Below are 25989 nucleotides of genomic sequence, written 5' to 3' on the forward strand. Positions count from 1 at the left end.
CGTCGCACCGACACAGATAGGTCTTATGGCGACGATGGGACAGGAAAGTCCTAGGAGTTGGAAAGAAGCGTCCGTGGCCTTAATTAAGGTACAGCCCCAGCATTTGCCTGGTGTGAAAATGGGAAACCACGGAAAACCATCTTCAGGGCTGCCCACAGTGGGATTCGAACCCACTATCTCCCGGATGCAAGCTCACAGCCGAGTGCCCCTGACCGCACCACCAACTCCCCCGGTTTTGTCTAATTGGACAGCATTTGTACTGTTGGTGGTTTTGGTCTTTAAACAAGTTAAAGAGCATGTCAATACTACACTGTGTGGAAGTCACTGAACAGGTGAAGACAGATGAAAGATAGGAGTCTCATGCAATAAGGTCAACTTGAAAAACTTGAACGCTAGTTAGATAGTTCTGTGATTGTGGTGACTTACAGGTGCCAGGTCTCTTACTGGTCTGCGCCTCCATGGAAAGCATATGTATACGAGAACAGTTATCTTGATACGAAAATAAGTTGTGGTGGTGGTGGTGGTGGTAGAGGCCTGTGTGTGTATTTTGATTTGATGCCATTTAGGCTGGCTGCATGTCAATGTTAATGTTCTATTTACTTTATTGGATGGCAGAGAAACCAAACTCCTTCGTATTATTTTTGCATATTTATCCTAATGCATGCTTGGATTCCACAATACATATGTGGCTGCAACTAAAATCCAACGGATATCATCGAATGTACAAGTCTCGTGAAGACAAGTCCACTCGGGACCCACCAGCAACATTCGGCCAGCCAAACACAAGTGCACTCTGGTCCCATCAGCAATGTGCTAAACCACTGCCTGATGCTTGACCTACCATGCAATTTCTTCTGTCATCCTTATGTTCAGTGATGTATTTGTTACAAGAATCAGATTTTTGCGCTAATGAGGAAATCCAGAATTGAGCTGACATAACATTTAAAAGTAATTTTTTTTTTTACAGTTTACCAAAAAAGGTGCTTTTTGGCTGCCTAACTGCTGGCAGCAGTACAAAATTTTCCTTTCAATAACTTGATATAGAATGAGCTCTGAAACGAACTACTTCACAGGTGTTACTTTCAACTCATTGCATGCATTATTACTAAGTTTCACAAAATTCAGAAGCAGGAAGTTTGTGGGGTTTCCCTGTAAGGTACCTATATATATCATATAACCATAAAAAATGTAAAATAAAAACTACATAAAAACTGTTTTCAAAAATTGTTTTATATAATTTAGAGGTAATAAAAAAGTTAATGAACGATATGTACATCACAATGTGGTCTCTAAATTAACTAAAACTTGAAATAGAGAAGTTAGAAGATATTTTTCTAGCATTCTTGAGTCAGGTTCCACCACTAAATATAAACTTAATTCCGTATTAACGGTTTCAATTACACCAATATAAATGTAAAATTAATCCACCTATTTAATATAGTATAATATATTACATCTATAAAGATGACGTATCTATATTAACCATACATGTTTCGACTCATTTTAGATTCATCTTCAGTGGAAATTCAGTCTTTAGACCTAAGTTTATTCAGAAATCAAGTTTTATTGTAACTTATGTTTTAAGACTTAATTTCCACTGAAGATGACTCTAAAACGAGTCAAAACATGTATGGTTAATGTAGATACGTCATCTTTATAGATATAATATATTATACTATATTGAATAGGTGGATTCATTTTACATTTATATTGCTGTAAACAAATTCCATCATTATAAATGATAGAATAATAAGTCTTCAAATGAAAATATGGAAATTACATCCATACTTTACCATCAAGGAATTTGAAGTCCAAGAGATCCTTCAGTGAACTGTCTGAAACATTGGCCTGGGGGCAACTAGTAAATTTAAGACCTGGTGCTGCATATTCATAACGAGTCTGAAGTAAGCAGCATTAACTCTTTCCCGCGGATTGCACAGTAAAGCGTATCGGACTTGCAAGTTGTCTCCCGCGGTTTGCGTAGTAGAGCGTACTCGAGTTTCAAACTGTCTTCCTCTGCCATCTGTGGGCCAAACATATAACTTCTTGGCACCAATGAATTCTCTAGGCTTCCTAGATACAAATGACCTGCACAGCTGGCTAAAATACCACCTTTTTGTATAGGTTATCTTAGAGAAAACAGATAGCTGACTGAATGTAAACACATCGTAGCAAGATGGCTGCATATAGCGAGTTGCATGAAGACGATATTCATGAAGAATTATAATCAGTTTGTTGACGAATGCAGTGATAGTGAGATCGAAATTTGTAGTGATGATAGTGAAAGTGATGTAGAAGCAGTTGGCGTGGAAGATGAACCTGAAGAAGCTCAAAATGCATTGGATGGGATGGGAGATGCTCATTCAGATACTGTCCCTGTTCAAACTATTAGCCCTACTTGGACAAACGTATATTAGTTTCAATCCCCCAGCTAATTTTGTTTCAGACTATGGACCTGTGCATAATCTTCCAACTGGTAGCACTGAATTGGAATATTTTGAGGAGATGATTGGTGGCGATTTTTTCTCAAAATTAGCTGACACTACAAACTTACATGTGACCTATAAGAGAGAAAGTGGTTCAATAATAGAGAAAGATTGGGAAAACACTACACCTGAAGAAATGAAAGCTTTTATAGGTATTCTAATTTATAAGGGGATATACCAGCTACCTGAAAAAAAAAAGAGATTATTTTTCTTCCAACCTCATTCAGTGTAATTTAGTTAGTAATTGTATGTCTGAAAGGCAGTATGACTTGCTCTGTAAATATCTTCATCTGATGGACCCCAAAGATGAAAAGAAATTGGGAGATTTTGAGTATGAATGTCTTCAGAAGGTAAGGCCTATTCTAGACAGGATATCTAGATTTAGAGAAAAGTTAAGACCAGGATGTGAACATTCCGTTGATAAAGCTATGATTGGCTTCAAGGGGAGACACTTTTTGAAGCAGCATCTTCCTAAAAAGCCCACTAAATGGGGTCTCAAAGTGTGGGTTTTAGCAACACCTGGGGGCTATGTCTTAGAGGCTATTGCTTACTTGGCAAAGAAGAAAAATAGCTAAAAGGAATTTTTACTTGGGGAACAAATTGTGCTAAATCTAATGAAAAACTACCTGCAGAAGAATCATCATGTATACTTTGATAGCTTTAACATCTTTTAGACTTATGAATGAACTCTATATCCTAGGCACTTATGCATGTGATACTGTGAATGCCAACAGAAAGGACTGGCCAGTTGAATTCAAATATTCCAAGAAACTAAAACTAAAGCAAGGGGAGAGTAGAAGTTTGCAGTGTAGAAATGTGTTTGCAACTATTTGGATAGACAAGTGAGACATTACCATGTTGTCAACAAATACTGACCCCATGGTAAAGTTTGAGGTACAGAGGAAAGTGGGAAAATCCAAGGAAAGGGTACAAGTGCAGTGTCCTCTGTCTATACAGAAATACACAAAGTACATGGGAGGGGTTGATCGAGCAGACCAGAAGAGGCGCTACTACACAGTTGGTAGGCCTTGTAAGAAGTGGTGGAAGTATGTGTTTGGTTTTGTAATCAATGTCTGCATCAGCTTTACATTATTTGATGCAACTAACTCTCCATCTAGGACAAAACATGGGCATACACAGCTGGAATTTAGGAAGCATCTTGTACAGGAAATGATTGGAAATTTTTCTTCACTGAAACGGCAGGGCAGGAAACAGTCCCTTCCCTTATCATGCCCTTTACCAGCAAATAATCACACTCTTATCAAGATTGATGGGAGGGTGAAGTCCTGTGTTCTCTGTATGAACAAGAAAACAAGAGCCCCATCAGGTAGAGCAGTTCAGTCTGCCTTTAAGTGCAAGCAATGTGACACTACCTTGTGCCGTGTTGGATGCTTCTTGATGTTCCATACTGATCTGGGGGTTCTTATGTGTAATTAGGTAAGATATTTGTATCATTTTAGAATTAGTATAGTACATGTATTATTCTTGCAAAATTTCAAGGCAGTAACTTAAGTGGTTTTTACAAAATAAATTATTTAGTGAAGATACCCCACAACTGTTCCTACAAGCAAATTATTATTCCTGGTTTCGATAGACGGTGAGTCAAAGAATATCCGTGGGAAAGGGTTAAAGAAAGAGATGAAATTAAGTACCTCGGTGTATCCTTCTATGGTACACTCACTTTTGATTATATCTCACCTATAAAAGGCCTGCATAGCAAACTAGATAAGCTGACAGCCTCACATTTACTCAAATCCCATCAGAAATTTACTGTTTTAAATAAGGCAATTTGTCCAACCCTTCTTTACACATTTCAGACTGTGGAAAAACAGCAAGTTCCACTTAATTTTCTGCAGGCAGATGATGAAAACATCCAAAACTCCCTGAAAGAAATTCTACAGCTACCCACAGACACACCTGATAGTGCACAGTACTCTGACTTCAATATAAAGGACTTGATCTTTTCTGAGTAATGTGGGAAATTCACCTTCATCAGAAAAACTATTACATGCAACATAGTTCGCTTAAGACATGTAAATGATGTGGGCAGAATTAACAGTTGGAGGAATTAGGACAAGAAATATCTCAGTCTATTCATCATGTGAGAGTCCAGATAAGAATGAAGTTGGTAAGTTTTATGAAGCACTGAGTGAGATCACAGTCAGAGTGAACAGCAAAGATAGGGTAGGGCTAAACAATTTCAATGGAAGAGTTGTGAATAGAATTGAAGGATATGAGAAAGTGATGGGTAAATGTGGGGAAGATATGGAAGCTAATAGAAATGGAAAGCATTTACTGGACTTCTATACTAGTATGGGATTAGCAGTTTCGAATACATTCTTCAAGAGTAAGGTTATTCACCTCTACACATGGGAGGATAGGATCACCAGATCCATAATTGATTATATCCTAATCATCATATTGTAACTGACATTGAATTCAGAAAATCTCTCAGGAGTGTATGGGTACTTCACGAATTTTTCAATGATACACACCACTATCCAATCTCTAGGCCTAGAATAGAGAAAGTGAAATCTGTCTGCAGACAAATGAGGGTAGAAAATTTCCAGGACAAAGAAATTAGACAGAAATACGTTGATATGATTAGTGAAAAGTTCCAAATAATATAGACAGTAACCAGGTTTGGGATATACAAAGAGAATGGGTGGCATAGAGGGACAGGGATGCTGTAGTAGAAACAGTAAGGGAATGCCTGAAACATCTATGTATAAAGATGGGAATAAGTGAACATCTTGGTGGAATAATGAAGTGAGGACTGCTTGAAAAAAAATCAGAAATGGCTTCAAACAAGGACTGATGCAAACAGACAGAAACTAATAATTGTTGCATCCAAGAAGAAGTCTTGGGAAGATTTCGGTAATAACCTGGAAAGGCTAGGTCAAGCAACATGGACTTTGTTGTTGTTGATCAAAGATATTACTCACCAGGCACTGGCATTCCAGAATAGAGGCATTCAAATGTTACTGCTTCAGTTTCTTTCACCCTTGAATCTCTTATTTCCTGTATAAATGTTGGCACAGACTGAGTAGCTGAAAAAAAGGAAAATCAGTGTTTCAATATAAATACAATAATAAAGCACTAATCAAAATAAAATGAGTCAGAAAATTAATGGTAAATAAATCTAACAGAAATAAAATAAAAATACAGATTAGGCAACATAAAGTTACCACCTGCATATTCAATTTGTTAAATACCTTTACATTAAACATCACAAGATGACAACTGCACTTTTGTTTGCTACACCAGTAATGTAAGGTAAATGTTGATACCTGAACTACCAGAGGAGGTGCAATCCAAAGAGCATTTTCAAGGAATCTACTCAATTATACAAATATTTCCCATATCTTGCCAGTATTTAATAACATATTTATTTTAACATTTGCTATTATAAAGTCCTGACAAAGATTTAAATTATGTATGTATGTATGTATGTATGTATGTATGTATGTATGTATGTATGTATGTATGTATGTATGTATGTATGTATGTATGTATGTATGTATGTATGTTATGGATGAAATTTTAAGTAAACAGTTGATGGGAAATGTGCCACCTGGATGACAGCCCTAAATGTAGATCAATGGTGACTGACTGACTGATTAATTGATTGCTTGATTGATTGATTGATTGATTGATTGATTGATTGACTGACTGACTGACTGAAGTCTTCAATGAACTGAACCATTCATGATATGAACTTCAGCCACCAAACCAATGACAATGTCACATGGCTACCACATCCCCTATGTGTAGGGCTGAACTGTCACTTTTATCCTTTCCTGTGCATTGGAACACAAGACTGATACCAAACACCAAAACAAACCCCATGGTGCAACAGCCCCGATGGACCATGGCCTATCAAGCAACCGCTGCTCAGCCCAAAGGCCTGCAGATTATGAGGTGTTTGTGTGGTCAGCATGATGAAGCCTCTCGGTTCTTGGCTTTCTAGGCTGGGGCCACCATTTCACCGTGAGATAGCTCCTAAATTGTAATCACATAGGCTGGTGGTGGTGATTATCGTTTTAAGAGGAAGTACAACTGGGCAACCATCCTCCACGTAGGCTGAATGGGCCTCGAACCAGCCCTCAGATCCAGGTAAAAATCCCTGACCTGGCTAGCAATAGAAACCCGGCAATAGGCCCCCTCCGGGTAAGAGGCAGGAATGCTGCCCCTACACAGCGGGACTGGCTGATACCAAACATATATAATAAAATTCAGAAATCACTTGGTTAATCTAGAACAACTTGTTGCATGTGGTTTTTCCATTTAACATGTACTGTTATAGTGGTAAAATATTTGTCATTTACTTTATGAAATGGAGACCATTCCAATGAAACTATTGCTATCTAATTTCATTAACTATATTTGTATAATTTCACTGTCTATAAATAAACTTCTTTTAACGCATTCATATCCACTAATCTCAACAACACTGTCCCGATCTATGGTCAAAAACAATACTTCATTACCCAAAATAGATATTCTAGCCATACCAAAAATAGAGGTGTAATGCTGCTCATCAAAAAAAGCAGTAACAACAGGATGCATTAAAGTACCTTGCATTATGGGACTGTGCCTAAAAATTCAATGCTGTAATCATTTCATGATAAAGTCCCTCAATAGTTGCAATAATTTGAAACAAATTACTTGGATCATTCCTATCATGTGGCTATCAATAAATCTAAACGTTCATGTCTCCCAATATGCACAATGATGCTTTGTGTTACATACCTATTGACTAGAGTTGTTTAGGTAGGTTGTTTATATCATGTCTGTTGCATGAAATATCCTGCAGATCACTGATCTAAAAACATCGTGAAAAAGAGAACACACACATGCTATTAGTTTTGTTATTATTTGCTGCACCAAACAACTCACTATTTTCAGACTTAATATTATTTTTAATAAAAAACCAAATTCCAAGCAATCACAATAATATAAAATAGAATAACTTAATTAATGTTGCAAACACACAATAAAATATACTATGTTACATTTTAAACAGATATGAAAGCCATTGAAAATGATGATTAGTAGGATAACAGTATCATAGATGTTTTGGTTTATAATTCTAGATAGGAGATAATGAGTTGTTTCCTCAAAACTCAGTAAGATCTGTGTGGGTGGTATGTGAATTAAAAAATGCTTGGCTACAAAAGCATTTATTGTTACAATTTTAAGGAAAGTGAATCAGAATACATTACAACCTACTTCTCCTCATAGTCACCTCATCATAGAAAGTTGCATCTGTTGGTACAATCATTCTACTACACCATCCTTTACATCCTTATCAATGTTCCCAACAAGGTGTTCCTTGAACAATGGAAACAGGAAAATATCCAACAGTGCCAAGTCTGGACTAAAGGGTGGACAGAGAAATGATTCTTGATTAAATCCTGTGTTTCCCAGATGGTATGCAGTATAGACTAGTTGAATCAACAGGCGACAACTTTCTATGACGCAGGGATGTCTAAACGAGTCTCAAGATATGACAAATACCTCATGTCCAAGGCAACTAGGTGGAAAAATTTGTTAAGGTGTGAGTGAATAATCAGTTTCTTTAAGAATACAACAATAAATTATTTTCACTTTAGAAATTGCCTACATACTTCATCCGAACAGTATTTCAGCATTATGTTCAGAGTCCGAAAACCGGTTATCAGTGTTAAAACTATTTACAATATTCAAGTCCACATGAGTGTGACGTCAACTTGAATTAAAAATGAATTAATATAGAGCCCTGTTGAGATCAACTGTAAGATAAAGAAAAATGAAGAAAAAGTGTGAAAGTGTGAACATAATATATATAAACCTTACAATGTTGTTATATAAGGTGCGACGTACCATAGGAAAGGCTGGCTGGTCCCAGTACAAAGGCTGTTGGTCAAGTACTAAACACATATTGAGCTTTACGTGTGGAGTGCGCTGGAAGTGCGTGACATTACATCATCTCACAGTTGTGAATAATAAATTACTTGCAACTGTTTCATTTAAAATTCTATCGGGTTCCTTTATCTGCGCCAAGAATATCTCGATGTTTTTGCAGGTGTTTAACTTAAATCTCTAATTACCTTAGAAAATTAATTTCATGTCCTAATCATAACTTTCTGTACAATGAAGCCTGTACAACCTGAATTAATCAAATATTCTAAATATTCCATCAGTATGAATCACTCCTGAGAGAAAGAGTAGCATTGAAATCAACATCTGTTTTAGTACCAATAATTTATTTTTTGGGACTTGGTACATCATCATCATCAGTCCTATGTGTTTATGTGCATTCTATCAAACAGCTTGTCCTACTATGGTGACTATTCTGATGTGTGTTCAAAATTTAATTGAGATTTGGGTTGGAAAAGAATGAGTCATGGCCTTGAGAAAGATAGCATTCTGGAATTCACCTGAAGTTGATAAAGGAAGCCACCTCCAGAATTATCAACGGGAGTTTCAAATGTACCTTTCTTCAGAATCCAAGGTACTTATTATGGCTAATGCTTAACCCACTAAGCTACTGAGGAGAGTAAGTCATAATTTCTCATACTGCCTAACATTTATTATGTGTTTCTAATTCAGATTATTCAAAATATAAGTGAATTATAAAGAATTTAACACTACCACATAATTTGTAATCTTACAACAATGAACTTCTCACAGAAGTTTTAGGGTAGATACGCTACATTGAATTAAACAGTAATTTCAAAAATTTTACAGTCAGTTCCTATGACAACTTCTCCCTGAAATTTTATGCACTGATAATAAAACATAAAGAAACTATTTACCATTTTCGGAAGTTTAGGTGTGAAAACAACTCATTATCAAAGGGAAAAATGATATGTCTCAAGAACCTTAAATACATCTGGAAATTATCCATTTTACCTGACATTGTATAATGGCTATCTTCCTCATCACTATGGAAGTCATCTTCATCAGAAGGTAAAAAAGCTGCAGCCAAGCCACGTCCATCAGTAGTCATACATTGACTCTCCAGCAATAAGAACTCTTGAAGCTCCTCCTGGCTATCAGCCATATGTAGCTGATTGAAGCTAGCAGGATCAAGCTCACGAGGTTCTAGAGGGAACATAGTAGGATCTTTGGGTGCGTTATAGCATGCATTATTACGTAAAGGAGATAAAACAGGAATCTTGGATCTGGGAAAAGTTTGATATTTTGTTTGTGTTACAGAAGAAAATTTAACACTGGGTCTGGATAATGTTTCACAAGATGCAGACAGTAGTTTCATTTCTGAATCATCTTTTTGACCCACTCGCTTTATGCTAACACCATTACTTCCATCATAGCAACTACTTGTGGTGGATGGTTCACTACTTTCTTGAATTGGCGATAACAAAAAGAAAGCGCTACTATCATCGGATTTCTTATCTTCCGATATATAAACAATTTCCACTATCTCTTCTGACTTTTCTCTACATTCATGGAGATGAAATGTAGGTCCTTTTTGTTTGATGGTAACAGTTTTTCTATCATCATCTAACTCCTCAGCACAATCCCCAAGTGTTGGGCACATTTCATTTTGATAATTTTCACTAATCTGAGTAGTATGATGTGTGTCCTTTGACTTCATCTTTAAAACATGTTCTGAAGTGAATAGTTGCTGTTTCATTATATTTTCAGTAGAAGAGATATCAGACTTTCCATTATTTGTTCCAAGTGCCTCGATAGCAGCTGTTATAGACCTTCTATGAGAATTTAAATAATCTGTAATGATAAGATGGGCAAAATCTGAACTTGGTGTATTATTTACTACAGTACTTTTTTCTGAATGCAGAGATTCGGCTGTGACACGTATACTAGGTTGAGAGGTGACTGGCAATTCATGGTGAAGTGGTTTTAAAGCAGAGGAACAAGTTGCAAGCTGAAGATGTGGTTTAGCTGCAGCATGCAAATCATCGGAATAGGAACTGTTATTGGATACAAAAACAGAATCATCTCCAATTGAGACATCTCCTAGGGATATCACACTGCTGGTTCCACAGATGACAGCTCCATTTTTTTCTCTGGTGAGAGCAGTATGATTATTAGCTTGATACACACTGCTATTATCCAGACTGTCAATAGACATCACATCATTGTCACTACCATGCTTTGGCATGCACACCGACGACAGAGCCACATATGATGTTGTTTTACCTTTCAACTGTTCCTGTAATTCCTCCATCTGGGTAACCCACTCAGGCTTGCGGTACTCCTTGGTACCAAGGATACCTAGATATGAGGAAGAAAGAAGGGGAAAAGAAATTAGACATCCTCCATGAACCATCTAACAGATATTTAATAGCTAGCAATATTTTTTTTTTTTCCATTATCATCAAAATTTCATAGAATAATGATTACAATTTTCAAAACAAAAAACAACTGCAATTTTAAGAATATTAAAGGCACAGAAATTAATAATACAACAAGATATAAAATAATCAAATACAAACTTAATTTTACTTCAAAAACTATATATCTAAAAGAAAATCTAGAGCTGAAAGTGAAGTTCATTGAAGTATATTTATTGTAAAGTATGAATATGATTGTAAATTGTGTTATAGCATGGAAGGGTGTTTTGTTGTTAGATGGAAATGTTTTGTTGGTGGTGAAAGTAACTGTGATTGTGATAAGAGGGAAATATCAGGATGAAAGGCCAGCAGAAGATACACACAACAGAATCCTCCCACCACCAAATTCATAAGCTGGAAAGAGAAGCAGGACCATGAAGTAAGCAAATAAAAAGTACAAAAAAATCACAAAAATAAAATGGAATATACTAACAAAAAATTGTAATCACCTCACAAAAAGAGCAGTATGCCTCTACTATTGTAATAATTCAGAATAATATGAAAATAAAGATCTTCAAGATAAATGAAATTAAAAATAATAATCATGGAAGATTATGAATCAAAAGTAGAATTTGAATTTTTACATGACAAATAATTGATCATCTAATTAAATATGCTTAAAATAGCAAATATTACTTGTTAAATAAAAAGACAACAGTGGTAACAAACCTTCTACCACAAGCTCAGTCACAGTGGTGTCTAAACCAAATTCATTCTGAGCTTCACACATGATCTCCCCAGTATCATCAGGGAATACCTCTGTAATTGTTAAGACAGAAGTACCATCCTCCAGTTCCTCAACCTGGAAATCTTTGGATGGAATAAGTTCAACTCCTTGCTTGTACCAGCATGTCTTAGGCTTTGGTTGACCATCAACTTTAGTTTCCAGCCTAAAACAGAGTTATCACAAGGTAATATTAGGCTACAACTTTAGGTGATTTTCAATATTAAAAGGTTGCAGTAACCAAAACAGAAATTACAATCCTGGATAGGTATGGAACAGGAGAGATTTAATTCAATAAGAAGAATGAAGATAGGTCATTGCTATAAACATAGTAAATTGAGGTTTGTCTTCATTTACAGTACTTAATTACCCAAATTAGTGTAAGATATAACTGGCATTACTACCATGAGATTCAATGTATTTCCAATTTCCTAATGGTACTTGGTCACTGATGCCCTGAGGTGCTTCCTTCGGTATCACATTTCATGCTTCATCATCTTTTTAACAATGAGCCTTGGTGGAGGAAAAGTTTTCAGTTGTATCTCTCCATCACACCTCTCACAGAAATATCTACAGGTTGTGGAACCCTGACAAGCTAAAGTCAAGTTCAAAGACCAGCAAAGAGTCTTCTTCAGCAAAGTCAGTGAGCCTCAGTTAGTGCGTAATGAGGCGAGATCACCACCCACTGTGTCTGCTCAACTTGAGTACAGCAAGGCTGAATTATCAAAGGGTAGTAAGTGGGTGACCTGAGCATTTCATGCATAAAAGTTTCCAACAGACTACACTATAGAGTAGAACCACAGTAATAAAAAGTAACTGGAGCTGTGATCAGTTCAGATTATCCAAAAAATAACATTTAATATCATATACAGTTACAGCTTAAGTATTACCTAACATAAGGCAACACTAGTGCAATATCACATCATCAAACAGGTTTAGTCCCTCATACCAAAAGAAGATTATGGATTTTTCTAGTTAACTATATTTCCATACAAATGTTAAATCCACTTGAATTAAAATAAACTGTTTCTTTCCCTCAGCCATAAAATCAAGGTCTTTGTTAATCGATTTATCGAGAGGCAGGCTTCATTACATGAAATGTTTCCCAAGATGCAATATCAGTATAATTTCTCTTGTAAGGAACCATTCCCCTATGATCTTTGGAGATTCACAGCCATTTAGCTTTTGGTAATACCTAGTTTGAATGTACCTAGATGTGGCATGATCAAAATTAGAAAAGTTTTATCCCCCCATGTCCAGCACTTGGAAGGGTCACAAAGATCTTGCAGTAGTAATACCGGTTTTCTCATCGTCCACATTTTGCAACCTACAATGCGTTGCGTGTTTCTCCACAAGCATAAAGTCACAATCCAATGACGAAGATGAGCGTCTGCAGAGAAGATATTTGTGATCTATAGAATCATCAAAACTGTCTGACACAGGGAACATGTATCAAAACAAAAGATCCTGTTTTTAACTGGCCTGCGCTTAGACAAATGAAGAGATCATGAACTGAAGCAGAGTCACCTAACCATAGGGGAAGGCACTTAATCACCTTGAGCAATAATAAGTATTGAACATTTAGCACACCATCTAGTGATGCTTCTTTTAACTGGAATTAGCGTTAATTTAGAGATAGATCAAACAGCATCACAGATCACTATGGATGAAAAGAGTGAATCTGGATTGTTTGGTACTTAGATCACATTGCTTTGCCACTCTACAAGTAACAGGCTAAACACACAGAAACAGCATTTTACTTCTGCGAACCCACTTAATGAGTCCCGATCAATCTCATGGGAGACCAAATACTGCCACTACACCACAGCAGTATGTCCTGAAGGCCTATATGCTGCTGAATGGTTGGCCCTCACTCACAACGGTGAGGTATAGAGGATCCAAATGAACGAGGGTAATTTCCTATGAAAGATCATCGGCCCACTTCAAAATTCTGAGGGTGAATAATGACTGAGGTTAAAAACAGCGCTGTACTCTAAACCTAAAAAGTTCTCACTTGTTATGGGGAAGCGCCATCTTATGTTTTATGATCATTTGTCTCGAATGCCTAACACCAGAGTATCACAAAGAATTGTTTATATTTTCTCATGACATAGAAATATACCAGCCGGCCCCGTGGTGTAAGGGTAGCATGCCTGCCTCTTGCCCGGAGGCCTCGGGTTTGATTCCCGGCCAGGACAGGGATTTTCACCTGGATCTGAGGGCTGGTTCAAGGACCACTCAGCCTACCTGATTAGAATTGAGGAGCTATCTGACGGTGAGATAGCGGCCTCAGTCTAGAAATCCAAGAATAACAGACGAGAGGATTTGTCATGCTGAGCACACAACACCTCATAATCTGCAGGCTTTCAGGCTGAGCAGCGGTCATGGTAGGCCGAGGCCCTTCAGGGCTGTAGTGCCACGGGGGGGGGGGGGGGGGGTTAGGTTTATAGAAATGGACCACTGCACGTGCAACTACAGTGTCAGTGTCTCTGAGACACTGGTTCAAGAAAGATGTAAGTTCAGGACCTGAGTACACAGGTTGAAGAAGGATCTTCCGGAAAGAGTGGGAAGACGACCTGATGCAAAGTGGTCCAAAGAACAAAAAACTGCAATCCTCCAGTAGTAGTAGTAGTAGTAGTAGTAGTAGTAGTAGTAGTAGTAGTAGTAGTAGTAGTAAGCATATTAAAAAATCACAAATTCTGATCAATTATGGGAACATTTTTTTCTTTTCCTTCCAGTGAGGTAATCTTCCCTTTGACTCAGAAGAGTACTAATCAGAAAGAAAGAAAAATTCAGTATACCTAAAAGACACAGTCTAGACTACTTCTGACTCTATAACACAGGTGTGAAATCTCCCATACCTTACTAGTTCTCCAATTCGAACAGGTACTGTATCTTGCAATCTTGTGATGAAATGTGGAGCCCTTCCAATGTCACCTTTAGGTAGTTCAGCTTCTTCAGAAACATCAGAGAGTGTTTCCTGCAGGAAGTAGACTTGCATTAGCTTACTGAATTCCAGAAGCGACAAAATCAGAATATGTTTCAGCATTCCTCAAAAATGACAAAATTCATTTCTCATAATTAGTGCTCATCTTCATTTAAATATGTCCAACTGCCTGACTATAAAATCTTAATAATGTTTAAGCAATTAATATTTTACAGTTACTGAAAATGAAGGGAGAGAGTACTTTCATCATCATCATCATCATCATCATCATCGTCATCATCATCATCATCGTCATTATTATAAAATCAAACAGAATGGTATATTTCTCTCTGGATACTCGCGGCCTTGCTAATCCTGTCTTACCAGGTAAACTACGATAACACTCAGGAGAGCTAGACTTATTGCAAGTTTGTTTCTTCACTCTGTTATAAACCTAAAATGAGGTCCTAGATTTTAGAAATCTAACTAGGAGCTGGGATTGAATTAATAACCTCTAGCATTGAAGCTACCTAATGAAGCTATTCACCTAATGGATAGTAAAGAGAGTCCTTCCCATACTTATTATTGAGCATTTGGGGACCATAATTAATGCTGATAACTAATGCTGAGAGACAAAAACTCAACATCCTGGGATTAAGTGAAGTGAAAGGGAAAGGAATGAAGAAACTAAGAAAGGGGTACACCTTATACTGGATGGGTAACAGTAAAGAGAAACGAAATGGAGTAGGGTTTGTAGTGAATCAGAATGTTGAACCAATAGCTGAAGTTGAGTATGTAAATGAAAGAATTATAATAATGCACATACATGTAAACAAGGAATTACTGAAGATAGTACAGGTGTATGCTCCACAGACAGGATGTAGTGTGGAGGAAAAAGAAGAGTTCCTGAATCAACTAGAAACACATATTGTTGGAGATGGGATCATGATAATGGGAGATCTGAATGCTCATGTGGGAACTGATAGAATGCGGTATGAGAATGTTCTGAGCCCACATGGGTATGGTGATAGAAATGAATATGGAGAGAACTGTTGGACTTTTGTAGCAGAAATAACCTGATAATAAAGAACACATGGTTTATGAAGAGGAATAGCCATAAGATCAGCCAATATAGTTGGGATGGACAGTATGGAACACTCATCGATTTTATAATAACAGACCGAGAATGGGGAAGATACGTCATGAATACGAAGATAATCCCCAGTGAAAGTGTGGAAGGTGATCATAGATTATTAATTGTGGAATTAAAACAAGTAAAACTGTATTGAAGAAGAAACCAAAGATCAGGATTTGGGAATTGGAGGAGGAGGATAAAAGAATGGCATTCCGACTGTATAAAAAGGAAGTTGCCTAACACAGAAATACGAAGTGGAGAAGAAGAATGGGACAATTTAAGACAGACATTTCTAGAAGCAGCAACTGAGGTATGTGGGAAAACAAAAGAAAAGGTTAAGGGAAAGGAGATACGGTGGTGGACAGTCATAATAAAAAAGAAATAAAAGAAAGGAACAAGGTGAAGAAAGAAATGGATTAGGAAAAGCAAAAAACGTATCAGAGGGATGAGAATAAGATAGAAAGGTTACATGTGGAATACAAAAGATTGAAACTACAAGTAAAAAGGAGTGTCAAGGAAGAAAAGAAGAAATGTTGGGGAGAGTTTATGCACAAAATTGAGGAAGATAGTCGAGGAAATCAGAAACTATTATACAGAGTAATAAAATCAAAAAGAATAAATCAATAAAAAATCAAGGCATTAGAGAGAGAAGATGAATCCATAGTACATGACGTAAAGGGTCTTCAGAAGGTGATGGCAAAGTATTTTGAAAAACTTTATAATGAGGATGACTGCTCAGAGGAAGATGGAGATAAAAAAATGGAAATAATAGAGAAAAAGAAGAGATCCTGATAACATGGTTGGAACTTGAAAGGGCATTGAAAGCAATGACCAAAGGTAAAGCAAGTGGAAAAGACGAATTCAATGCTGATATGATTAACTCTTTCCGCTCGTGTGTCGACCTGAGGTCGACAGCCATCATTTAGCGTTTTAGCTCGTGTGTTGACAAAATGTTTCGCCGTTCGTTGCTATGTTGCCTGGAATGCCAGGGCTTTTGTACTTCGTTTCGAAAGTGCTGGTCCCTTCCAGAAACCGAAACAAAATAGGTGTGTTTTAGTTTCTCTTTGCTTGGCAAAATTGCCCCGTTTCCATGACAATGGAAAGCAGTCGCGTGAAGCAACATGGCAGCGCACAGTCTGACCAAAGCCAAGATTCTTGCGTTTATTTCGGCTGATTTTGATGATAGTGACCATGAAAGTGATGAATATTTTGAATCTGGCAATGAAAGTGATATATCCATTAGTGATTCAAATTACTATATTGATATCACCGTCACAAGAAATCATGGAGGAGGCGATAGTATTGTGACTCATCCCGGTCCCAGTCATACAGTGCTGACTTCAAACATACCTTGGAGACTGCAGAGAATGGGTGATGCAGGATTAGCCAAATTTCCTTAACAGATTAGCCAGTGGATTCATAAGTTGTGGCAATAGACCTAAAATAGAACTAGAGTACTGGTAACTATTTTTTACTGATCAGTTGATAACCTCTATTGTCCATGAGACAAACTAATTTGCTGAAATGAAAATACAGCAAAATACTCCACTTCAAAAGAGATCTGTCTGGTTTTCTTGGAAAGCTGTGACATTAGAAGAGCTGAAGGCATTTATTGGTGCCACCGAGCTCGATAGCTACAGTCGCTTAAGTGTGGCCAGTATCCAGTATTCGGGAGATAGTAGGTTCGAACCCCACTGTCGGCAGCCCTGAAGATGGTTTTCCGTGGTTTCCCATTTTCACACCAAGCAAATGCTGGGGCTGTACCTTAATTAAGACCACGGCCGCTTCCTTCCCACTCCCAGTCCTTCCCTGTCCCATCATCGCCATAAGACCTATCAGTGTTGGTGCGCCGTAAAGCAACTAGCATTTATTGGTACAATTATCAACAAGGGGATGAACAGTAAGGCAGAAATGAAGGATTATTTTAGTGAAGACTAGTTGGATAAGCAAGCAGGGCTCCATCCAGGCATTTGCTTTGAACGTTTCCACACACTCAAGACATACCATTAAGAAAGTGAAAAACATGATTTTGTGTCATGTAAATACCATACATTCATTAATTTTGTAGTTCCTTCCTGTATATATTGTTACAACCAGGACTTGATACCAGGTTTTAAAATATGAAGAATGCTGACAGAAATAAATACGAGTTTGGAGAAATCAGGACTTACAAATAATTTGAGTGGAAAGGGTTAAGGCAGCAGGAAGTATTGGACTACAGTGGCTATACAGAGCCCTCAATGCCATATGGAAGGATGAAAGGATACCTGAAAATTGGCAACAAGGAAGCATTGTACCATTGTTCAAAAAAGGAAATAGAAAGAAATGTGAAAATTATAGAGTTATAACCCTATTATCACATGGGCTAAAAATAATGGAGAAAGTTGTAGAAAAAAGACTGAGAGATATAATAGAAACACAGTTAGAGGAAGAACAATATGGCTTTAGACAGAACAGATCAAAAATAGACTTGATATTTACAGTGGGAATGATAATGGAAAAACATCTGGAAAGGAACAAGGAAATCATCTTTGTATTTTTGGATTTGGAAAAAGCTTATGATACAGTTAAGAGAAAACATGTATGGGAACGCCTACTGAAAAGGAATGTACCAAAATCATTAATTAAGAAGATAAGAATGTTGTACCATGAGAGTAAAAGCAGTGTACAAGTGAGGAGTGGTGACTGAAACATTTTATACAAAAAAAAGGTCTCAAGCAAGGAAGTGCACTGTCACCATTATTGTTTATTATATTGATGGATGAATCAGTAGTGATGAAGTGAATGCTTTGGTATTTGCAGATGATGTGGTGATTTGGGGAAAGGGAGAAGTACAAAGGGGACTGGACATTTGGAATGAAAATCTGAAGGAGTTTGGAATGGTAATTAGTAAAAGGAAAACTGTAGTCATGCACTGTGGAAAAGAGAAAAAGAGAACCAAGTGAACATAGACGGAGAATGGTTAGAGAATGTATAACAGTTTACATATCTGGGTAGCATTATTAATGGAAGAAATGAAATCAACACTGAAATTAATGACAGACTAAGTAAAGGTACATCATTTAATCATCAAGTAAGAAAGCTTTTATGGGATGACAAAGTACCCAAGAGAATGAAATTAACATTATAAAAACAGTATTTCATACCAATTGTAACATACGGACTAGAAACGCTGAGACAAGATAGTAAGATCCAAGCCGTAGAAATGAAATTTTTAAGAACATCAGTTAAATAGACAAGAAGAGACAGAATTCAAAATATTAAAATCAGAGAAGAGATAAATATAGAACCATTAGTACAGAAGATACAGAGAGCAAGACTGAGATGGTTTGGACATGTAAAAAGAATGGGAAAGGAACGGGTAGCAAGAAGGGAATTTGAAAGAGAAGTTAAGGGAAAGAGACCAGTTGGAAGACCGAGAAGAAGGTGAATGGATCAGATTTAGAAGGACATTAGAGAAGCTGGATTGGATGTGGCGGAAGTAATGGAGCAGGAAAAGTGGAAGGACAGAAAGGAGTGGAGGATGCTTGTTAACCACACCCGGGCGACTGGAGTGGGACATTGATGATGATGATGATGATGATGATGATGATGATGATGATGATGATGATGAATTAAGGCTTTTATGGAAACACTAATTTCCAGGGAAAAAGAAGGACTTTGCATTCCTGGTTTGAAGAGTGTATCATTCAACCCTCTTATAATATTCTCTTGAACAGTTTTATGAAGGGTAGGGTGACTGGTTCCTATTTTCCCTTTTCTACTGGTAGGGCAGGTTTCAAAAATGAAAATCCACAGCCTGTTTCCAGTTCAACCAGGTCAGGAATGGAATGAATGAAGCCTCCATCTAGCAGCGAGGATAGGAACTATGCCGGTTGCCTAAGCCTGTCACATTCCTTTGGGACAATGATTAATGACTGACATTGAAGAATGATGCTGGAATGAAGGATGACAGGGAAAACCGGAGTACCCAGAGAAAACCCTGTCCTGCCTCCACTTTGTCCAGCACAAATCTCACATGGAGCGATTGAGATTTGAACCACGGAATCCAGCAGTGAGAGGCCAGTGTGCTGTCACCCGAGCCACCAATAATAATAGTAGTAATAATAATAATAATAATAATAATAATAATAATAATAATAATAATAATAATAATAATAATAATAATAATAATAATCGTATGTCCTTAACTACCATGTGCAGATATCTAGGCTGCCTGTGCATCAATTTCAATGTTCTGTTTTACTCTAACAGATGGCAGAGTAAACTGTAGCATATCTCTTTTGGGTGATCTATGGCTGAGTTTTAATTAATTTTGTCAGGTAAAACATAAAATGTTTCACAAGAGATCGTTTGCATGCTGACATCATATGATGTGGAATGTTGAATAGACTATTTTCAGCCCTACAAAAACTCTGACTATATCTGCTGGGTTTGAACCCAAGGTTTTGGGATCTGGAGGCTAACACTCTACCACTGACCCAAAGAAGGAGCTCATAAAACCATGAACCCATAATTTACAGGGTAAACTGCATGCAGAGAATTCAGAAAGTTATTACTCGTGTTTTCTTTACATTTAAGTGTAGTTTTCTCTTAAGGACATGTGGAAGAAAAATAGAGTTGATCTACTCTGAATCACAGGAACAAATTTTACTTTAACAGGTATTTTACTGGTGTTTAAAACCTCATTTATATATTACCATTATCCTCCCATATTTAAAGGTCATAGAAAAGTAAAGCACATATAATATATTTTCAACAATTTTCTGTATAATATCCAATACTTTGGTCATAAATCAAAGCAAAGTAGAGTTATACAGAATATTCAATTTTTCTTCCCAGCAGCCAATGTTGCCCAATTTCATGTTTCATAAAGTGAATGGCAGTATTAGCGAATGTATATAAAAAGTGTATAGCAATACAAGAGCCAATAGTAATTCATAAGTGAACTGCATAAAATTACTTTGCTTAGATATTTATTTCCAATGATAATTACAATAATTTGCATACAAAGTACACAACATTCCCTGACAAACCAAGCATTACTAATAAATGAAAATCAGTCAATATTCTCAAATTCTATGAATTTACATCTCACTACAACAAATGATATATACATCATAGTTGGAAACATACCAATATGCTACTATGAGAATAATTAATTTGAGTTAAAGGTTTCATACTGAGAATTATTTAAATAAAATAAAATTAAATTAAATCTCTATTAATTTTGTTGAGAATAGGTATTACTGATCATTCCACAAACTGCTTTCACAAGGATTGCAAAAATTTATATTTGGAGAAATCTAAATGAATAAGCAAATTTTTGTTTAATTACAAAATGCATTAACTAAGGAGAAACACAGAAATTGCAGTATAAATAAAACAGGCAAAATGATTATTAGAAAAAAGTACTAATAGACAGTTTCTACCAAATGAAGGCCAATGAATTGTTCTAAAATGAATCAACCCTAACAAACTTTTGTGTGGAGTTTACTACCAATATGCAGTCAGTGAATTCATCAGTATAGTACATAAATTATAAAAGAGAGATTACTCAACTGTTAGTACGTAGAATGTTATTTATGGTAAGATAAAGTTATGAAAAATATATTCATAGGGAAAAAAAAGGTATCACAGAATATTTTACTACAATGATCTACTCCACATTTTAACCATGAATCAACCATAATTTTCCAACTAGCAGAACAATTAAGAAGACAAAAGAAAAATTCCTTCTCAGTGAAGTGTAAATATTTCATTAAGTTGTGTAATCAGGATCATACATTGATCGCCAATAAATTACCTTCTCAGCAAGTAGATCTTCCTCTGAACCACTCTGTCCTGCTACAAGAGATGTACCAACTGTAACGGAAGCTATCTCAGAATCAGGAACATACTCATATGCTGAAAATAACAGCAACAATATCAATGTTAAATTTTAAAAACATAAGACATGAGTGGAAGGTCTCTTTTTTCAATAATTCAACAAAGCTTAGAGCCTACCTTCAACTATAAGAGATGCAGCACATACAGCTTTGCCAACTTTATTTACAGCCAAACATGTGTATTCCCCGGCATCCTCAGGAAACACCTCTGCTATTGCTAGTTTACACACTCCTTCAGAATCCTGATAAACAGTTACATCCTTCGCTTCCTTCAGAGGCTCATTTTTGTGGAACCACACAACTTTTGGAATCGGTTTACCAGTCACCTGAAAATGTCATAAGCTCTGTTTTTCTAATGTTATGACAGAATTATGGAAATCTTTACGCCACACCTTGTCAAGAACACTCAACATTATACATAGTTTTAAGACTAGACAAACCTATTACGCTGCACGGAGTTCCATTAATAATCTACTATGTTAATTTTCTGGAATATATAACTAGATTGTATCAAATAATAACTTGGCTAGAGCAAGAAAATAAGAGTCAGAATTAGGTTCTTATTGTAATTAGTGTTTACTATCCATTGTGTTTATTCATTTACGATATATAGTTTAGAGTTATCTTAGCAATTAAGGCATTTAAGATACTTAAATTCTACACAACATTAGCTCCAATCGTAAACATATTGTAATAGCTGTAAATAATAATTTGATGATTTCATAACTAATATTAGAAATAATTTCCCTGAGTCCACACATGACTGCTTTAATAAAAAATGTAATGTAATGTAATGTAATGTAATGCAGTATCTCTTTCCCATCCAGATGCTTACCAGTTTCTTACTATTTATTTACCCCTAATAGAATAGAACTTGTAGTAAACTTCTCAGTGCGTCAAAACATGAAATATAATGCTCAGAACACTATACAGTACATACCAGTAAAGAATGGACAATTGGCTTCTTCTTAACACATTATTTACCTCTCCTACTCTTTTGTACTTTTCATTTAAGTTTTCTGTCAGTTACTCAGACAACTTCCTTGCTTTACTTTTTGCTTTCATTTTCTGTCAACAAGTGCTCTTTTAATAGTATATAATTTGATCACCACCCAAAATAATTTGAAAACTTCACCATACATTGATGGACTGAAATGTCCAAGTTGTTATTAAACTCAAACTAGACAACAATGAAAATTAAGGTTTCTCAAAAAACTTTAACTGGATTGTATTCTTTCAAATTGCTGTTAAGATGTTTAATAGTTAGAATGGGTGTTAAATAAATAACATACACTTCCACTATATAAATATGAATGATTTGGCAATTTTCACCTTGTTAGCTACTACAGTCTTATGTTATTTTTTAATAACAGGGTGTTAACTTGTCTGCTGTCTTCTCCTTATAAAGCTTAATTATGTATATAAACAGAGAATATTAAATACCTTCAATGGACGGAGTACACACGACTCAACTGCCATTCATACTAATTGCAGACATATCCTTCAAATTCTGACCGACAGGGATAGGTAGAGTACGTACATACCATGCCCACTGAAATACTCTTAGATCTCTGCCATGTAAACAATGCCCTCACAGAACGCATGATTTGATATAATGCATCATATAAAATATAATCTTCAATCAGAACAAAAAATCTATATGAATACTACCCATACTCATTTTTAAAGTCTCCACCAATCTGAAGATGACTGAGAAGAATGAGTTGATTGAATCCATGAAATTAAATAGAGTGCTATAAACCCATACTTTAAAAAAGTCCATAAAACAAGCACCCAGTATATGTTAAATACTTACAAAAGAATAAAAGGGAAATGCTATTTTTAAATCATTAAGTCCTTTAAAGAGTATTTCTGAAAAAATAAGCCACAAAGATAACATCATTAATTAAACAAAATATGTATCACAAGATTAAATACAGCTGTCTCAGTTGTCAATGATTCTGAAACCCATCACAATAAATAGAAGGGCAATATATTTTTATACAGTTTTCATCCATAAATTAAAGATCAATATGAACATAAGAAGAATCAGACACTTAGTGAAGACTGGTCTGATTGTTCGGTCTTACTGAAAGTGGCAAAAAGAAGGAAATAATGAAGGTACTAAAATTTCTTTCATTCCAATAGAAATATGGATGTGTTACTCAACAAGTCATCCAGCTATGTACATCAATGGGAAGCTGAGATACAACAATGATCTATCAAACGACTGCCTCACTTTCTAGTTCCTGATTTCACAAGAAACTACAAACATAAGGGGCAGTCAAATGAAACCAAAATCACCTGCCAAGAAGTATAGTATGACATTTCGTACCTCAAAAGTAATCACTAGAACTGTTAAGGCATCTGTCCCACTGGGCCTGCTTTTTCAAGAACGGGACTGACCATCTCATCACCAAGGGGAAATCAATGTCTTAACAGTTCTGGGAATTACTTTTGATGTATGAAATGTTCTACTACTTTTTGACAAGTGACCCATTTTCTTTTGACTGCCCCTTATGTTACTCAATAACAATTCAGCAGAAAACATCCCTGAATGATTCCCAACAAACTCTCAACCACCAAGTCCTGTTTCTGGATTATAGCTCAAGTCATATTCTGCCTTTGGTGTTACTACTTAAACAGAACTAAGGACTATTTAAGAAATATTAAACTGTATTAGTAGAACTGCTTCATAAAAAAAATACACATGCCTACAAACAAGTATGTACCTGACAAGTTAACTCGACTTGTTCACCATCCATGACCCTCACAGTGGCCAGTTTCTTCACAAAATGAGGTGATGCAAATTCAACAGCTTCTTCCCATGGAGTTTCAGATGTGACATTGAGTGTAGCAGTACATGTGACTGAACCAGCCACATTTTCAGCTCGACAGGTATAAGTACCAGCATGTTCGGGCAATACTTCATTTACCAAAAGTACCGAACGGTTATCCATTGTAACAATTCGCATCTCAGGAGAGGACTGTAAGACACAAATAGCATGTGATGTCAAGTATGAATTACATAAAATTTGTTATTAAAACTTATATAATAAGTGAATACCTTGATTGGCACAGACCGCTGAAACCACTGAAATGAGCAAGTAGGATGGGAATAAACATTTGTTTCCATTATGACAACTTCTCCTTCTGCCACCAACTGGGGCTTAATTGCCTCCACAAATCTTGGAGCAATTACTTCAGCCATCTCAGGATTTGGTTCTGAAAAACATAACAAAATCAAGTAAATTTTAAATACTAAGAATCCAAATTCCCTATATTACTAATTAACAGTGTTCTAGAGATTCATGTTACCTGTAACTGTAACAGATCCTGAACTACGGGCTTCTCCTACTTCATTCACAGCCCGTACTTCATATTTTCCTGAGTTAGGTTTATGAGCTTCAAAAATATGAAGAGTTGTTTTATGCTGCGTAGTTTCTATTTGTAAACTTTCAGTCTGGGTAATTTCCTTGCCATTGTGGTACCACTTAACTTCTGGTGCTGGAACACCCTCAAATTCTGCTTCTAAAATGACTGGTTTTCCAGAGTGAGCAATCATGGCATCTACTGGCCGTGTTATTCTTGGAGCATGAAGAATAGTAGGTTTGAAGACTTTTACAGATTCTCCTGAACATGAAAAAAAATTATTTTCATTATTCTGATTTACACTGATACATATACGGTAACTAGGAACTTCACTAACATTCACTTACCAATAATAAGATTTGCACGACATTCTGCTTTACCGAATGAATTAACAGCCTGCACAGTGTAAATAGTTTGGTCTTCTTCAGTAGGTTTAAGAATCTTCAAAGTCGCAAGTCCTGTTTCCGGATTATAGCCCAAGTTGTATCCTCTCTTTGGTATTACTTCCTTGTTGTTAGCATACCATTTAACAATAGGACTGGGCTGTCCTGTTACCACACATCGCAAGGTGGCACACTGTTTTGGCTCTATCACCTGAGGCTTCAATGGTTCAGTAAAATGTGGTGCAACACCTAGTTCTTCTTTTTCTGAGAAATAAAATCAAAGCATTAAACATTACATGATTTTTTAAAAGAGTATTTCACTAATTCATGAATATTATTACACTACGTTGAAAAGAGAACTATCTGAATAGTAGAGTATGCAACCGAAAATGATTTGAGGAAACGAGTAGTCACGTTAAAAAGGGTCACAAAGTTATAAAAGAGAAGAAATCAAAAAGACAGTGAGAATTTCTTGCAAATTTAAAAAGTTAAACACACCTTAATAGAATCATGCAGCATAACATTCATCTGAAATGTTAATGTTCAAATGTTTTTGTGATTAGCGTTTCATACTGATGCACACAACTGATTGTATCTTCATCAATAAAAACAATGAAAATCTTGGCAATATGATATTAGCTTATAAAAATATCATATAGCATCAATACTCCTAACAAATATCCGATAATAGCAATAAATTATAACAGATGAC

General features: G+C 36.2%; 1 protein-coding gene across 5 annotated transcripts in view; it reads right to left on the reverse strand.

Moving 5' to 3' along the window:
* LOC136863970 (titin) overlaps nucleotides 1-25989 on the reverse strand; it is a 348159-nt gene that overhangs the window by 312396 nt on the left and 9774 nt on the right. For all 5 annotated transcript variants that reach the window (XM_067140439.2, XM_067140437.2, XM_067140436.2 and 2 more), the window contains exons 2-11: nucleotides 25242-25541; nucleotides 24841-25155; nucleotides 24590-24747; nucleotides 24255-24509; nucleotides 21641-21848; nucleotides 21441-21541; nucleotides 14435-14553; nucleotides 11519-11739; nucleotides 10656-10730; nucleotides 5432-5536 (exon numbers count right to left, since the gene is read on the reverse strand). In XM_067140439.2, coding sequence (XP_066996540.2) covers nucleotides 5432-5536; nucleotides 10656-10730; nucleotides 11519-11739; nucleotides 14435-14553; nucleotides 21441-21541; nucleotides 21641-21848; nucleotides 24255-24509; nucleotides 24590-24747; nucleotides 24841-25155; nucleotides 25242-25541 — 1857 coding nt within the window. The remainder of the gene's footprint in view (nucleotides 1-5431; nucleotides 5537-10655; nucleotides 10731-11518; nucleotides 11740-14434; nucleotides 14554-21440; nucleotides 21542-21640; nucleotides 21849-24254; nucleotides 24510-24589; nucleotides 24748-24840; nucleotides 25156-25241; nucleotides 25542-25989) is intronic.

Source organism: Anabrus simplex, chromosome 2 (assembly GCF_040414725.1).
Source record: "Anabrus simplex isolate iqAnaSimp1 chromosome 2, ASM4041472v1, whole genome shotgun sequence".
Taxonomy (NCBI): domain Eukaryota; kingdom Metazoa; phylum Arthropoda; class Insecta; order Orthoptera; family Tettigoniidae; genus Anabrus; species Anabrus simplex.